This window comes from Semicossyphus pulcher, unplaced genomic scaffold (genome assembly GCF_022749685.1).
Source record: "Semicossyphus pulcher isolate SPU_LCO1_2020_fin unplaced genomic scaffold, fSemPul1.0.p SCAF_13, whole genome shotgun sequence".
Classification (NCBI taxonomy): Eukaryota; Metazoa; Chordata; class Actinopteri; order Labriformes; family Labridae; genus Semicossyphus; species Semicossyphus pulcher.
In genome coordinates this window covers 21,643,808-21,662,006 of record NW_027211637.1, presented here as the reverse complement: position 1 = coordinate 21,662,006, position 18,199 = coordinate 21,643,808, and the positions used below count along the sequence as shown (strand labels likewise).

At 39.2% G+C, this 18,199-nt stretch overlaps 1 protein-coding gene across 1 annotated transcript; it reads left to right on the top strand.

Moving 5' to 3' along the window:
• The first annotated feature begins 5,191 nt into the window (after window positions 1–5,191).
• Window positions 5,192–16,266, top strand: LOC138589801 (rho-related GTP-binding protein Rho6-like). The gene is made up of 5 exons (XM_069660256.1): window positions 5,192–5,413; window positions 6,067–6,154; window positions 13,441–13,550; window positions 13,643–13,777; window positions 13,899–16,266. The coding sequence occupies exons 1-5, from the start codon at window positions 5,294–5,296 to the stop codon at window positions 14,142–14,144; spliced, it is 699 nt and encodes a 232-aa protein (XP_069516357.1). The 5' UTR covers window positions 5,192–5,293; the 3' UTR covers window positions 14,145–16,266.
• The last annotated feature ends 1,933 nt before the right edge of the window (window positions 16,267–18,199 follow it).

The following is an 18,199-nucleotide window of genomic DNA, read 5'->3' as shown; positions in this document are numbered from 1 at the left end:
TACAAGCTGACAGTTTAGTACGAAAGAGGGCAGCGCGGGAAAAGTCTTAAGCAAAGAAGAGGACCAATGAGATAAGGTTATGACAGTTACGTCAACCGAATGCGGAAATTTTCGCGTAAGTGTCTTTACAAATTAACCTGTCCGTTATATCAGCCAGTAAAAAACACTAAAAGATACATCTACAAGAGAGCTACAGTTGGATTTCATTGATTAATGTGCTCTATGAGACCTTTCAGGACGTTATCAGCGCTGGTCTTATCCTTGTAATGTTCGTCCTACGACAAACGAGGAGGTCCGGAAATGTCGAGGAGAGGTTCATGGGATATGTAGTTATTTCTACTCTGCTGAAGTTGTTGGGGTTTTTTTATTAAATAATGAAATAAATGTTCTAAAGAGACAGTTAACACAGTTCTTTTACAAATTCTATTGCAATGTAATTTAAAATTAATGTTGGTATATTATACATATTTGAAAAGAACAGAAGCTTCTTGTAATATTACATTTAAAGAAAGCACACACAGGAAAACTGTATTTAATATGTAATAATAAAAGTACAGAAAATTAAATATAACTGAGGGAATTTCTGATGACATACGCTTACTTATAATAATGAAATGTAAGAAGCAAATTGGTCAGAAAGAAAATATGTTTTCTTTATTTATGTAAAGATATGCTCTGAATGTTTAAAAGGAAATCTTTCAGGACTCCTACTTTATGTCATAAATTCAGAGTTCCTGAGACCTTATAGAACTTTACCTGCTCAATGTTGGCAGCTTCAAGATATTTGCTTTAGAAAGATGTTTTCTCTGTTGACTCCAGCACCGAAAGATTACTGAAATGTGTTGTGATTTCAGTGCTTTGTTTAGACTGTAATCCCCTTTCTTCACCTCTAGGAGGCAGGACAGTATCACGCGAATATATACAGGGTTGCCACACTGAGCAACATGTCAGGAAATGCAATGACAATGGTTTCATTGCAGAAAATCAATGACACTGAAAACACTTACTTAAGGCAACTTGATGACTATGAAATCAGTCAAAATAAAAGTAAAAATGGGACAGGGACAATTCTCTGGTTATCAGGGTAAATATGGCCTGGGATGCAGGGTCAGTGTGTGCTTACATTTGTGTTTAGCTTCTTACAGGATAAATTGGACTCGTTTATACAATCCCCTCTTCAGACTGATACAGATGTAGGTGCATGCGGTGTGAGGGACCTTTGCTTTGACATTTAAAAAGGGCACTTTTGCTTCCGAGACAAAAAGGGTCAGTGGCGGTGCCCTTTTTTGTCCGACCAGATGATCTGGGTGGTCCACAGTCTAGATTGCTTAATAATGATGTTTTTATACTGTTGAATCTCCAAGAGTCTCAAACTCCATCTGACTGAAGTGGCACTGTTCGCACTGAAGGTTGAGGGCTGTACAGCTATGAGAGCTCTTGTCAGCTATTGTACTTTGGGTATAATATAGAGTAGTCCTTTGTATTGTGCCTGTTAGATATGACTTGCTCTATAATTTTATTCACCCTGTCTCATCTCCTGACTGTTCATTGTTGCCATTCCAACCTTTCTCCATCATCTCTTTTCTCGCCTGTCATTCTGACTCCATTTCACACAAAATGGAAATTGGACAGATTGTAAATGTCAAGACATTTTGCATGCAAACCACTCTAGATACAGTCCTCCTGCACTTCATTTGTACTAAATCAAACATCATCCTCTTTCACTGAGGGTAACCTTAACTTTCAACATGTGAAATGTAGGTTTTAAGACAGAAAATAGATTAAGTCATGTTAGCATATGAATATATTAAGTGTACAACTGTCTAACAGAGACACCTCTTTTCGTATGCACTCCATTAATCAATGTTTTAACCATTGTCAGAGAGTGAGCACCTCACTCCAACATGCAATTAACCGGATTAGCATAACATGCTATGTGACATACCTGTGTGCTAACAGCAATCATAGTTTCTCCGTTGCAGAATCACTGAGCTGTTCCACTTTCAAGAGCAATTAATAGGACAAGCATTTCAGATACATTTCCGCTTGATGATTGCACTTGTATTTATGGTAATATTCTTTAATCATAGCCTGATTTACATAATGCAAAAGTGCTCAACCACATCTTACTTGAATTATGTTAATTCTGTCCCTGACAGCCATAGGGGATGTGCTTAGTTTGGTCCTGTCTTGGAAAAGGTTTAAAATGGACTTGTAATTATCACACAGTCTTTGTGCGTACTCTACGGACCTTCTCACTGTCTGTTAACACTTTTGATGTTAAATACTGCACTTTACATCCAGTAGTTTCTAGCTTAAAGCATTATTTTCCATATCTAATCTGTTATAAGTGAGCTCTTCTGCAGCTCATCATGCATGTGAACATCATACTGGTCTGAGAGTTAGTTACTGCTTACAAAACATTCACTGACACCCCCACACACACAAAGACTAAATGTCAGTAGGGCAAGTTAGGTAAGGTGAAAAATGTAACTTTGAGCAGTGTGTATGCAGTGTGGGCAGGCTGTTTTAACATGCTGAGATCATGTTGCATTATAGGTCACAATGTTTGTGATGCTAGGGGACAGACTTCTGGGATTAGGAATATAAAGGAACAAAGGTGCTTGTCGAGGTGTTGATCGTACTAGAAGTATTTTGTTCATTAGAAAATACCTTTCCTTAGTGTCACAGTTCAATAGCATCATTAGTATTTAGCTTGATGCCCTTTTTTCATAAACAAAAGATTTTGACAAATCAAAAATACAACCTGATGGTGGTAAATAAAGCGTTAAGGGATCAGCCAAAGTTATTACAATTGATTCTGAGGGGGGCATGAACCATTTAGCTCATATCCCAAAATGTCCACCTTATAGTGGCTCTAAAGGAAAAGGAAGGGGACCACAAAGTCAGTCGGATTCAGTATCAGGGCATCATGAATGTCTGTACAAAATGCCTCTCAATCCACAAGTTATTGAGACTTTTCAGGATTTCACAGCCTGACATTGCCATCCCAAGAGCCATGCCGCAAGCAGAGCTGAAAAAGGACAGGCTGAGGTATTTTAGGGAGTTATGCATGGTTGTAGGATAGAAGCTGGATACTTGCATAAAAAATTGCTTGCTGAGTGCAGAAGCCCAAAAAAGATCCTATAGCTTTAAGGTGTACACACTTCTGGGATTCTCCTCCAACAGGTTCCCGCTCCCCAGACAGACTTTAAAATATGCATGACAAAGGTTGCACAGACGCTTTTGGTCTGTGGACCATGTGTTATGTTTTTTAAGTACTTTCTGGAGTTTATGTTGATTTTTGAACCCTCAAAATGACAAAAAGAGAGACTTTAGGAAGTCCACATTTTACATTCGGAGGCAATCGACTCCCTGCTCCTGCTCAATAGCTGATGCACAAACATGAAAGTGGAATATTTCTGCTCAGACTTTTCTCGGCAAGGAAAACTAAGAAAATTTCCCAAAATGTTGGACTTCAAACTTGACGCCTCTCAAATTTCCTTTATGGATAATGGATAGAACAAAAGAAAATGACTTAGTGAAATTGGTAAGGAGGTATTAGGATGTAACACAATTAAGACTGTAACTCAGTTCAAGTCTTACATAGAGATACAGCAAGACCACTAAGAGGGAGAAATGAAGCATGAGGGAGTAAAGCATCAAGTGCAGGTGAGTGTTATTAGTAAATAGAGGACATGCACGTGAGGGGAAGCTAGATTTCGTTTAAGGAATGCGGAGGGAAATCGTTTACCTCTGTTTCTCTCTGCACCTGGCAGCAGGTGCAAACCGATGTCCTCATTCAGAGTTATACATTAATGTCATCAAAGAGCCGTCTGTGACAGTCGAGCAGTTGTGTTCATTTATGTGCTGCACAACTTGCCATGCTCCACTTCCTCTCCAAATGGCTCACACCCTCCAATTCTGTCTCATAGCTCAGATTGATGAAGCCATCTGTCATTTTTGGGGGGGTTGGCAGCACTCAGCATGTGCTACAAGCTATGTGTTATAAAAACATATGTACACAGACTGTCATTCATATGTTGCATATTCCAAAAAATATTCAATGCGTCCTCACAAGGCTGTGTCATGCAGTGGATTGACGCATACTAAAAGAGACATTATATGAACCCAACATTTGCAGCATATTCTGCTCAGCTGGGTCTGTGTTTGATGTCCTTTGACCCTCATGCTGTCATTTTTAACCATTTTACCATTCAGCTTAGATGACATGTCGCTGAGGCTCTGACCTCTGACCTCCAACTGAGTTTCTGCTAGCACACACAACCGGCTGTACTACGGACACAAGTCAGATCTAGATGAGATGCTCTCCAGCCATGTGAATCAATGCAGGCTATATTATGCAAACACAAATAGAGAGGAACATAATGCTTATAACATTTTGTCAATCAGGTTGTCCTGTGAGGTTGAAAATATATCTACCTTTATACCTTCACAATGCTTGATTTGACCAACCAACAGTCTGAACCTCAAAATTATATAAAAAATGAATTATATAAAGAAATGTAAAATAAAAAGGGAAAGCAGCAAAACCTCTTATTTGGGAAGCTGGACACATGAAACGTTCGAGCGTTGAGAATAACAAAATAATTATCAAAATACTGAATTGCAAATCAATATTTGGTCGTTTGATTGCTTGATTAATCAACTAATCGTTGCAGCTGTACTGTAACTGTTGATTATTGTGTTATTTGTTTATCTACTGTTTTTTTAGTAGGGGTAACGTACAATACACTTTTATATCATGTACAGTTGCAAAAACTATCTTTAACGGTTGTGGGCTACCAGTAATGCTCAGGTTACACAGTGTGAAAAACTAACAAACAAAGAAAAATAAACAAACCAAAAAAAAATCGTATTTTTATAAACTCTAAAATGTAACTAAGCTGTCAAATAGCCAAATATTAATACATAAAAAATAACTTTGTTTCTAAGTTCAGTTCCTGAGTAAATGTCATTAGTTACATTTCACCTCTGGACATCAATATTTGTCGTAGTCCTGCAGCTCGCCATCCACCATTACCAACAGATAACAAGATGCGGTCTCGTGCACCGCCCTCCTCTTCCTTCTCCTCTCGCTCGCGCACTGCGCAGAGCTCATTGGTTGGCGCGACAATATAAAGTTCCGCAGTGATTCCCTCATTGACTACTGCTCTGCCTCACTCATCACTCACACGCTGACTGAGCAGCAACACAGCCGGGCTCAGAGAGGATTTACAAAACTTTATCGTCCTTTTCTCACTCCTGTTACTGTCCGCTTGTTTAATTCAGCATGAAGGAAAGGAGACTCACGCAGCCGTGTGTCGCGAGGTGTAAACTCGTGCTGGTCGGGGACGTCCAATGCGGTAAAACAGCGATGTTACAAGTCTTAGCCAAAGACTGCTACCCAGAGGTAAGAAGTTTATGTACAATTATAATTTGTAATGATGTTACTCTAATTTATTCTGAAAAATTCTAATGATTTAAATTAAAACTCGATTAATTTCCCCAAAGAGGAAAAATAAATATTACTTAAATGCTCACATATAAGTTTTTCCTGTCTATGTTATCAAATACTTATAAGTTTGAGAGCCATATAACGTTAATACACCAGTGGTAGCCTTCTTCATTTAAAATATATTTTCTTAGAGGCCTTACATGGTGACATATCAGCTCATAGTATTACTGTATTGAAATACAGTAATCGATATTAGGCTATACTATAAGCTATTTATTTCCAAGTGTAGGATTTACACATTGTACTTCACTAACACCAATGTAAGATTATTGCTGTGCAGTAATATGATGGAGCACTGCTGAACCTATGAACTGATTCATTTACAAAAGATATTGATTGTGTGATTCGTTTAGGAATAACACTGCTTCAGATATAGGAAGATTTTGTATTTAATCTTATATAACTATACTGAATACTTTTTACTGTTCACTCAGTGGGCTCGTCACTTGTAACATTTACCACTTATAGCTTGATTTAATTATTATATTTCCATGTAAATTTCAGTCACAAATGCTCTCTAAGCCCTCTCCTTTATTGTTGATTTCCAGACGTACGTTCCCACGGTGTTTGAGAACTACACGGCCTGTCTGGAGCTTGAAGACCAGCGTGTGGAGCTCAGCCTTTGGGACACATCAGGTAAGAATGACATATAATCTTTAAACCTACCCAAAGTGTAATAAAACTGACTGTTTCACAAAGGATGTGATCTCCTCTCCACCGATTTAAAATTCTTCCCAACCTTTCCCAGTCAATGTTTGCGTTTGAGCAACGGTTTCAGTTCAGTATTCATGAGTTCATCTGTGGAACTTGTTTACCCTCCCTACAACACAGCCAGCCCGGAGTCGGGTAACATCTGTAAATGTAGCTCCCTCTCACTCATTGTTTAACAAAAACAGGGTTGTTGCTGTTTACCCAAACGCCACTATCTGCCAATCCTGTTTTGATGCAGTTAAGCAGCTTTTCACTGCTGTGAAATCTGTTGAGAGATCTTCTTTGGTGGATCGTTGTAGGCAATTACAACCAGCCTGTCGGGATTATCCACTGGACAACTGGTGCCTCAAATCTACAGTTTCACATCAATTATTCAAAATATTTATTATTAGATAATACATACATTTGAGAAATACAACCTAGTGTAAGCAGCAATTCAAAATCCCTGAAGCTACAAAATTACCTATACAGTATGCTAACTACTCACTTCATGCTAGCTGAAATAAATATTTTAATTATTGATTAATCAACCAATTATTTGATTGATTCAATAATTTATTATCTTGTTTTTATATTACTAGACTAGCATTAGAAACCTTTAAGGCGTTATCAACAGGGGGAGACAGAGTGCCTCTGGACTATACAGCAAATCAAAGCGACTAAACGTGTGACGAAGCAAAAGGCTGCTAAGCTAAGGGTAGCTAGCTCCAACATCCAATCAGCATGGCTTCTAGTTTAACATAAAACACAGAAGTCTGGCATGACATGATTTTGTGGCCAACACCTAGCATGTCACATGACCGTGTGTGTTTATTTAGGATACAATAGCAGATTAAAAATGTTTCACTTCGGAGGCAGCTACCTTAGTTGTTAATAACAATGCCTCAATGTTGCTGGACCCTATATCAGATCAACGTTAGTGATTGGCCCGACCTAAATTAGGTTAGAGTAAAATCTGTCTGAAAGGGAGGCGGGATCAGGAAAATCTGCCAGAGAAAATAAAACATAAGCTTGCAGACTCATCTTGTTTTGAGGCTACAAGATGTCAGAATATGCTAGAAGATCATTTCTGAAAGCCGACTGTGATATAAAAATACATGTTTAAAATGTTTTACAGAGACATGAAACTGAGTAAAGCGGCCAATCAAAAAGCACATTTCATTACTGTTTAATGGACTAATTGGATCAATCAACTATATTGCAACTCTGCATAGAATGATCTTTATAATAAGCATAACATGCTTAGGGTCGAGCTGAAACAGCATTTCGAGAGTATCTAGCTTCTGTATCGTGACGTATTTCCGAGTGAAACAGGACGTGCACTTGGGACATATCATTAGAGGGATTTGATTTTATCGTTGAGAAGTGGCCGTAGACAGACGTACTCCACAGCGCAGTAGCTAGCTAACTGACCGAGCGTTCTTGGTGCTCTGCTGCTAAATGTTGCAGATTGATTGGTTGAAATTGGTTGGTTCTAGCCTATGTAAGCACACGGGATATATTTTTTTTAACAGGAAGAAAAAATGATCGGATTTTGATATAAGAATACGAAGAAATGGATTTTCTGTATTTTTTTTGGCCTATATTGTCAAATAGATGCACAAAATTACCGGGGATGTGATCTAAAAGGATTAAAATGACATTTTTCATTTCACCTCGACTTTAAGGAGTCTAGAAAGTTTCTTTGTGTTGTGTGCTTGTACACCTGAAAGAAAAGGCGGTTAGTGTATTTAGTCCGTAAACAGTAATTATGACAAGTTTGAATCAATCTTTTGGTCATGAAATGTCTCTGACCTTTGACCTCTAATTAGAAGAAGGCAAGCAATCAAGGATGACTAAAGAGATCAATATATTGTATCCCATAAAGTTGGTTTTAAAACTAAACGTTCACTTACTTTCCAGTAGAAGTATCACAAATTTGCCGGCTCCAGCTCCTTTAAGAGGATTTGATGCTTTTCTTAGTTTTCTATCTTTGTTAAGTGAATATTTTAAAGTTTTGTCTGTAGAACAAAACATGATATTTAAAGACGTCACTTTGATCTTTGAGGAGACTTAAGATCAACATTTTCCACAAATAATTTTATAAGCAAATAACTCATTGATTAATGGAGAAAATAATCTGCAAATTAATCTACAATAATTATAGTGCTACATAGTGACACCATCCCTTGGACATGAGGTGAACACTCATGTCGCTGTAATGATAATGTTCTGTGGGGCGTGTTTATAGGTTAAATGCAGCGGCCTGCTGACATAATGACCTTACATCTATAGAGATATAACTTAAACAGGATCAATATGAAAAGCCATCCGCTCTGGTATAGATTTATTTCATAACACTGCTGGCTGAGGCTTTGTGCTCGGAGGAAGTCGGGCAGTGCCAGTTGGCCTGCAGAGGGGCTGTTTCACAGGGGAGAGGGGGAAGCCTCGTCCATGCAGGGGGTGGAAGTCTCTGCAAGTGTGGGCAATTGTGTGTGTTACTATGTTTGCAGTGTGTGTGTGTGCGTGTGCACAGTCGCAGTGAACAGAAGGCACCAGAGAGGGATACTGAGCACAGAGATATGCATGACCTCCTCACTGCCTTATGGTGTGTGTGCCGCCTAAAAAAAAAAAGGTCTTATGTAACAGAAACCAGCAGTGAACTAATGTAGGTTTGTGTGTTTATCTCCCACGGAGTAAAAACTTTCTGGACAGTCACCCTTTCCAGAGGAAACATTGCATAAGACCTATTTACATTTGCAACACACACAAACAGACGGTTCCCGTCATTCTTTATGTTTGTTTCCAAGCTCTGTGTGTGTCATCTTCATTAAAACATTAAAGCTGCGGCTAACGATTATTTATTGTGATTAGTATGAACGTTTTCTTGATGAGTGGACTAATCCTTGTAAACAGTTCCTGAATTATCTAACATGTTGTTTGTCTGACCAGTAGTCTAAAACCCAAATATCTTCAGTTTATTATCACATAAGACATTATGAAAGATGAGAAGCTGAAACTGCAGAATATTTAGCTCTTTTGCTTGAAAATTACATGAAACTATTTTTGAATAACCTTTGGTGGTAGTGTTTCCTGAGCCTTTTCTGTATTTCTCATTATATAAAAAAAAAAAACACTATCATGTGCCTAAAGACTGTAAATTAACAAAATGTCTGTATCTCAAAACTACAATTAGAACATTAAAGTATTATCCATCTATGATCTTATATCAAGTTGAATATCAGAAATATGCACACTAATGCAGTTTAAAGATATAATCTGGAAGATTGCGGGAGCACACTTCCCAGATATCCAAACAGTGTTGCATGTGTGACGTCCACAGCTGGCTCCGGTTGTAACTCTTGATTTTCCTCGCTGACGGTCGCTTTCCTTTTCAGACTGTTTGCCTTCATCTGAGCGCAGAATTTGTTTCTTTTTCTTTGGATTTTCACTTATTTTTGAAGTTGTATCTGTTGTCATCGATCTTTTCTTTGTTTGTTCAGCCATAGTAGATTACTGTTTACTCGCAACACTTGCAGAAACCGGAAAAGCAGCCGCTTAGCTCCGCCTACCCTCTCTGGCAGACCAACCACTGCTTGCTGATGGAAAACGCGTCGCTAACGGGGCGCCGCTTGTAATGTTTTCTGCAAATGTCGCCACAGACGCCCAGTCCATAATCCTGTAAATGCAAAGGCTTTCATCAGCGGGCCATAGGCTCAATCACCATTGTATTGCCTCATGTGGTGATAGATACGGACTTAAGAGACATTTATTTAAATTGTCACTTTAAAAGAAAGATATTAAATATACACATTACACATGTTTTCTCTCATTTCACAATAATGACTGTCGTCAAACGCATGATTTGTCACATGATCCTATAATTGTTGTACTGGTAGAGACGCCCTAAATATGTCTGACCAGGTTCTCAGACTTTAAACGAATCAGAACAAATGTTGTCACAATGTTCCTTCACAAACTAAATGTAGTTGGTAGTCATTAATTAATTTTAAAAAAGATTGTTTTTTGGGCCTTTTATGTCGTTATTTATAGAGAGGACAGTGGATTGTGTTGGAAACAGGGGAAGAGAGAAGGGGGGGGTGACATGCGTCAAAGGGCAGAGGGTGGGAGTCGATCACGGCTGACACCCCTGGCGATCTAATTTAATAAAGGACAAACTGTTCATCCTAAACAACGTTGCTCCAGGTGTCTAACTCTGAGACATGTGAGAAGACGATAATGTTTGGCATCATGTGCACCACAAGATTTCTCACAAGTGTATGTTACATACTCGTATTGTTTTTGGAGGAAGTAAGTCCAACTTCTTCTTCTTGCTTTTTTTCTCTGAGTGAAAAGAGGGCCGTTTCAAGGCACAAACTAATATTTGCTCAACTGAAAAGGATTTTGTATGTTTGTGTTTGTGCGTCCAAGCAGGGGGCAGCTAATGTGTGGGAGGCGGTGGGTGCTAGAAGTTGTGTCCTCTTTCTTCTCTCTGCCTCCTCTTTCTCAAGCCTTACATCACCCTGGAAAGTTATGTGACGGCTGCTTTGATTCCCACTAAAATAAAATGTTATTGATAGAATGTAGTTGTGTAAGGAGCCTGGCTCTACTTTTCAGATTTAAGACGCAGATTCTGACACGATCAGTAAACCAGGAGGGCTTTGAATTGCTGAGCTTCTTGGTGGTGTATTATAGTTAAAATTATTTTCATAATCATCTCAGGAGACTGCCAATTTCATCAACACAACACGATTGTTGGTTAGTTCCGGTGGAGGTTTATTAGAAGTATCTATTCCTGATATAATTATACCCTCTTATATTTGCAAGGAAATCCTCTGATGCGGATTTGGCCCCTGAGGACAGGAGAAGGAAATTAAATCTTGGTGTTGCTGTGTGGGGAGTGATTAGATGGCAGAGGGAAGACAATGGAGAGCGGACATCCTGTCAGTCTGTTTTTAGCACAGGGGCCTTCCTGAGAGTTAAAAAAGAATGCTCTACATACAGCTGTGCTGTTTATGGAAAGGTGAGGAACAAATACGTTTCCTCACACCATGATTCACATTCTTATAAGTGAGGTGACGTATTTATGAGACAGCAGCCAGGATGGGCTGTCGGAGAGAGAGGTGATGAATTATTTTGAAAACATTAGAAAAGAAAAGTTATTGCAGGCTAATAAAGGTATTAACTCCAGAGACAGAAATGTGTGGGAATCTTAGAAAATATGCCTTCAATAATACTTAATATGTACAGATATATAAATGGACCCTTTAGCAACATTTGTGACATACTGATAAATTAATAAAAAAGAGTTAGGTTCATTCTTGTCTTTGCTCTGAGCTGTACAAACTCTCAATTTCAACATGTAGTTGCAACCTAAATTATATGAACTGTGCAAGATAAACAAATAATCATGATAATACTAAATATAATGGCAGAGGTGGAGACAGTAATAGAAATATAGACGGACTTCAAATTAGCATAAATTAAAGTTAGTTATTTTGCAAAGGTTTACTTGAAATGTTCAATAATTCATCCTTGCACAATTCTGTAAAATTATCCAACAAAATTTGGATTTTGGCAAAAAATCAAGACTTCAATAAGCCATTTAGCTTTTAGGGCGCGTTCCCGGTAAGTGCACGAGTGCTTAGTGCTGTCCCACTGTCAGATCAGCAAGTGTGCGAGGGCTCTGATGCGGACTTCTCAATGCCAAATTTCGGACTTTCCATGATTCCGCATATCTGCAGACTTCACGCAGACTTTCCTGTGGGACTTACCCAGGGTTCATAGCGAACTTGGTGACGTATACAAACATGATTGTCCAGCCCCCCACTTAATGTAAAGAGATGTTCGTACACTGAAGTAGTATTCAATAATATTTGACCAAAAAATAATAATAAATGTAAACAATGCGAGCATTGACGGTGACGGAAACCGCAAATACGTTTATCTGCAAGTTTAATATTCACCACTGATTAACATTAATGCCTTATTGACTTTTGATAGTTTGTTAAATAAAGCTTATCTTAAAATAGGCCTATGTAAACACTGTAAGACACACAAATACATCCTGCAGGTCGGCTTTTTTAATTATTAGATTTAATGGTCCATCTGGTTTCCAGGCAACGTGTGATGCCCTGATAGTGCATCCCATTCCTCATTTATATGCACTTCTCAAACCCTCACGCAGCGCACGCCTGACGCCATTAAAGTCTGTGAGTGTTCAGTGCTTAGGCTTTAGGGTAGAGTTTGGGATTGGGCCTAAGGATACAGTGGAGTGAATGGCCACTAGAGGGCGATGTAATTGCCATTCAAATGTTTGGTTTTGCTGTAATTCTTTAACCAATAACTCGTACTTTCCCCAGAAAGTGCCCATTCTAGTTCTACTTAACTTCTGTTTATAGGAAATCACTATGTAGTAAAAAAGCCTTTAACATTTTTAGATGTGGTGATTGACACCATTCTCATGAGCATCTGTTAATTGTAAGGCTATAGCCGCATACAGCTAGCAGCATGTTAGCATGCTTAGCTTAACTAAAAGACTGCTAAAAGCTAGCCTGGCTCTGTCCATCTGTAACAAAATCTCACCGCGTCTTTGTTCCATCCTTACAGAAAACCAAAGTGTAAAGAAGTTACTGGCTAAGAAATAGTCAGAAAATATAAAAATAGAGTAAAGTAAAGAAATAAAAATAAGCAATTGTTTCACAAAATGACTTCAAGAGGAGGATGTTGTTTATGCAGCCTACATGATAAAAATAAAATAGCCTAATTGTGCTTTATCTGCTGCTGAACATCCAAGCCAAACTAAATATTATGTAAAGATAAAGTCATGATGATGACTTGGCTTCACAGGACATCTGGTAGTTAATTTTAGCCTAAAATAAAGTTTGGTTAATAAAGTTTTGCTCTTGACTAATAATGGAAGGATGCCTTGCCTGTGATTCAGTGAGTTAGTTTGCTTTGCTGGAAAGATTCCCGTCAGTGGGAGGGCGTCGAGCTAATTGTTTGCTCTCTTATCAGTTTGGCAGAGGTGTGTGTGAGTGTTTGTGTTTGTACAGTGTGAAAGTGAGGAGGACAATTGTGTAAGGACATTATAAAAGAGTCAGCGGGATTTGGACTAAAGACAGAGATTGCTGACGAGGTGAAAACTTATCTAAAGATTCTTATTTCCGAAGATGTTTAAAGCCAAGTGAACCACCTTTCTGTTGCTATAACTGTATGTTGTTGTCCCTCAGGTTCTCCATACTACGACAACGTCAGACCCCTCTGCTACAGTGACTCAGACGCAGTGCTCTTATGTTTTGACATCAGCCGACCAGACATAGTAGACGGCGCGCTGAAGAAGGTATTAACACTATTTGCTGCACGACAGCCTGACAACACCACAATCTCACAACTTCATTTTACTCATTTGCTTCATGTTTTCTGTTCTTGCAGTGGAAAGCAGAGATCCAGGACTTCTGTCCCAGCACACGGATCCTACTAATAGGCTGCAAGACAGACCTGCGCACAGACGTATGCACCCGCATGGAGCTGTCCAATCAGAAACAGACACCCATCTCCCATGAACAGGTTTGTTCCAGCACTACTTTTTTTCTCTCCCTGTGTCTATTTAGGTTTCTGTTTCCTGTCTAGCTTTGGGACTTGTAGAAATGCCAGTATGTTTAGCTCACATTTTTCCTTCACATTCTAGGGTTCGTCCCTGGCAAAGCAGCTCGGAGCAGAGACCTACCTGGAGTGCTCAGCCTTCACATCAGAGAAAAGCATCCACAGCGTTTTCCGTACTGCGGCTCAGGCCTGCATGAACAAACTCCAGCCTGCCAACAAACCCAGCCCTGTCCGCCGCCTCTCCAAGAGACTCCTACACCTGCCAAGCAAGACGGAGCTCCTCTCCTCCACCTTCAGCAAGGACAAGTCCAAGAGCTGCTCCATCATGTGAATACTGCTGAGTTCATGCTGGAGGAAGAAAATACAATAAGAACGCAAGGACAAATTTACTGCAGACGGTTCAGCCGGGGTCCAGGGTGCGCAAGGGAAAGAGAACAACGATGTGGATTCTCTCTCCTTTGCAGCATCCTCCCCAAACTCCCCGTGGACCACCTCAAAGTTCTCTATAATTCTCCCTATAATCAACTCTGACACTGAACTTTTGATCACGACTTGTCACCAGCAAACAGTGCAGAGACAGATGTTTGATGTTAAATATTTCTGATCTGTTAAATCCACCTGTACAAAAGGGGCATAAGAGGCACTTTAAGGTATAGACTCCTCACTTAAAGGTCGCTGTGAGAGAAGAGAGGTCAATATTCATCCTTTCCTCAGGGGGGGAAAGTGGTCGTAAACATAACGTTTGACTGCATTACCCCGATGAGACCGATTTGAAATTCTTATAGCGGCGCCCCTTTCCCATCCATCTCTTTAACTGAATGTCTCCTTAAGGTCACGATACGAGCTGAGTGACGAGATGAAATGCAAAATCCGACGGTGACAGGAAAGTGGTATCCACAGAAATGCGGCTTGGTGGAATTCAAAACAGTGGCCCTTGAAGATATTATCCCTCGCTGACCCCTCGCAGTATTTCATTTGGAAATTAAAGCTGACAGTGGAGAAAAAAAGGGGGGGGGGGGAGAAAGGAGGGATTTGGCAAGCAGGAGCATTCATTTTGCAAAGGCAGTGGGAGGACGAACCCAGAGCGCATCTTAAAGCATCGCAATGTGACTCAGCACTCACATGAGCCACTAAAACTAGTCTAGGGTGGACACAAACGCCTGGGACATTCAAGACTGTCTTAGCATGTTTCTGACAGGTCCCTGTGTTATAAACCATAAGGCTTTGATTTGTTAGCTCACTGCTCTCTGCAACAGTAATATTTTCCTCCAAAAAAAGAAGTTCTATTTCCTTTTTTTAACACAATCTGAACTGGATAGATTTAATCTAATGTACCAAAAAGAATCACAGAATCTTTGTTTTTGAATCCTCTGCCTCAAAAATCTTCAATTCTGAACTTAGACTGTAAATGTGTCACCTTGCGTTAGGCCCCAGGTGCTGAATTAAGCTCAACTTTTTTTATTTGTTAACAGTTATTTAAGATGCACCTGTTGCCATTTCCAGCTTGGCTAGCTGCATTAACACCAAATGTCCCGGGGAGCATAGGTGGGAAGGTTGGATTGAATCACACAAACAGGCTGGTCCTGTGTGGAGAGAGATTTTTTTCTTCCTCTTTTTATGCATTAAAATATCTTATTTTATTTTTTTGCAACTTCCCAGAAAAGTATTCTCAACATTTTCCATTTCTTAAATAGCGTTTATCTTTTTCTGGATGTTTCTACTTGCCTGTGGATGTCTTTGGTGTTTTTTTGTAGCTGTTGTTCTTATATTCTCTTGAGTCTTCTGGCGTTAGCGGCTGTTGACAGCTCAGCTAATAGAGGACGTGATGATTAGTGGGTCTGCACCGAGGAGCCCCGAGTCCTCTGGATGTACACAACACTGGAATTTAACGGGTTGCCTAGCAACAGTGTGAGCCGGGCCTGAGGTTCACGCCTCACGAAGAGCGAGGGGAGGGATGGCTCTCGGAGAGGACGCCTCACCTTTTTATTTGTAGCATGAGAGGGAAGCCACCGCTAAGGTGACGGGCTGGACGTTTCAGGGAGCAGCGGACTGCTCGTGATCTCTGCGTGGTTTTAAAGACCCCGCGCTGGCAGCAGCCACGAGTGGGTTGTTGGAAACAGCATCTAAACATGCCTTTGTAGCTCTGCTTCAGTCATTATTTCTCACTTCTCATTCCTGTCTGGTGCATTGTGCTTTCCTAAACGAGCTTCTTTTGGTTCAATAAGCAGCCGTCATTTCAAAGTTTCTCTCTTGCTCGTTTCCTTGACAGACAGACTTTGTTTTTTGTACATATCTTCCCCCATAAAACTGTTTATTATAACGAATGTTACTGAAGCAAAACACAATGCCTGTGTCAAGTTGCCTTTGATGGCTTAAATTATGGAGTGAATTCTGTATTTGTTATTGTCATACTCTACTTTCTTTAAACCTTTTATTTAAATAAATATGTTTGAAAATCATTAACAAGTCAGTGTTTAATTCAGTGTTGAATCCATCAAAATTAGACCGCTGATGGATGAATTGAAGAAATTCTAAAGAGTATAAAAAAAAGTATTGGACAGTTACATAGTTATTGCACAATCTCTGGGAGGACAGCTTGGTCAATACTCTTTATGATCATGTACATCATTTAGCTTTATTCACCTCTAACAAGCAGCCCATTTCACGATGAGTAGTTGCAGGAGCCATATCAAATTAGAACAAAGGATTATTTGGGTAATTTGATCAAATTCAAGGCTCCTCGAGACAAAGAGACTGATATCTCTGCAGCACATTGTATATTTTGTCTTAAAAAGACTGATAACATACACGTATTTCCCGGCTCAAGGGCACAATAGTTCACACAGTGATTCTACTGTATGTTTTAATGAAAGGCTAACTGATTTAACTGTGTATTCTGGTGGTTATTTATGGTAGATCTTTAAAGTAAAACAAATAGCACCAGCTTAATAGTGTAAAATGAGCTACAGCAACATTTTGCTTTAATTTAAAGACCTATTTTGTGCAGCCCATATAAGGCGAGTGTAGACAACAATTAGGCGATGGCTGCAGCTCCACAGTATGGTGTCACAACAAGCCTGTGGATGTTATACCACTGAAGCGTGACTACAGCCTTAAGGGATAAACCCCCACCCCAAACATACACAAACATACACATGTCCATTGCCACATGCATACAACATGTCACATACATGATAAGTTTTGAAAACTTGCCACTTTCTGTTTTTTTTCAAGAAGATGATTTGTTGTTATGAGCATGTCGTCCTATTTAAACAGCCTGGGACTTGTTAATGCCATTTAGACATAACTTAAGGTCACCAGAACCTCTACAAGCTAGGCAAACAAGTGATTTATTAAACCTTGAGAATCAATAATTGAATATAATTAATAGTTTCAATCCAAAACAAAAAACTGAATAAACTCCCAGTTCAACCAACTACGACAGTAAAAACCTTCTTTATCATTAATGCATACTTTAACTCAAGTAAATGACCTGAAAACTGACTCAGCGAGATTCAACATTATTTGTGGTTAACATTTACTTAGAGGTATAGGCCAATGTGCTTTTTTGAAATGTAATTTAAGCTCTAAACAGTATAATTTTCAGCAATATTTCGATCAAGTTCCATGAAGTGTTGACCAGTCTCACCTCTTTAAATTGTCCATCTGAACTGGTTAACTAAGGTTAGCTTAGCAGCAAGCTAAACTTAGATTTGTTTCTTTACTATTTAAGTTTCCTAACAGTATGTAAGAGTTACACCTAAGATACAGTGTTGAAACTATGTCTGTCTGGTTCGTGCGGTGCAGCCTCTAATGTAGTGATGTTAATCGACATTTTAGCCAACCCACGTTGGGTCTGTTACCTATTTCAGTCAGCTAACAGTATGTAACAGTTGTACCCTGAATTAACTAAGCTTTTTAGGAAACAACTATGCTCTCCCTATAATTTGTTGTAACCTGTATTTTAGTAATCGACATGTTAGCCTTGCAACAAGCTAATGTTAGTTCTGTCAGTTAGCCTAGCTAGTTCAGTAGCACTACAGTTGCACCCTGATATACCTGAGCGTAGCTATTTTTAGAAAAGTCTATTCTCCTGGTATTAAGTAATAAGAATGTTAGCCTAGCAACAAGCTAACATTAGACCTGTCAGTTAGCTTAATCAGTTAGCTGACCTTACTTAAGAGTTACATAGGCTATGTGAGGTAGGCCAACTGATTGCAGATATTAAATTACAATCTATCTAGTTAATCTGTTTTAACCCATAATTTAGCCATGTTAATCTTAATTTAGTTAACCCTTGAGTAATGGACTGTCTAATTGGAACGGGCAGCAGAATAACCCACATGGTGCTTACTGTAGTTCTTTCTGTTCTAAAAAATGTAGTCT

What these genes read in the sequence shown, in the direction of transcription:
- LOC138589801 (XM_069660256.1), top strand. Translation starts at nt 5,294, where the DNA reads ATGAAGGAAAGGAGACTCACGCAGCCGTGTGTCGCGAGGTGTAAACTC. An exon ending in CAGCCTTTGGGACACATCAG is followed by an intron (nt 6,155 to 13,440) that starts GTAAGAATGACA and finishes GTTGTCCCTCAG; the next exon opens with GTTCTCCATACTACGACAAC. An exon ending in CACCCATCTCCCATGAACAG is followed by an intron (nt 13,778 to 13,898) that starts GTTTGTTCCAGC and finishes TTCACATTCTAG; the next exon opens with GGTTCGTCCCTGGCAAAGCA.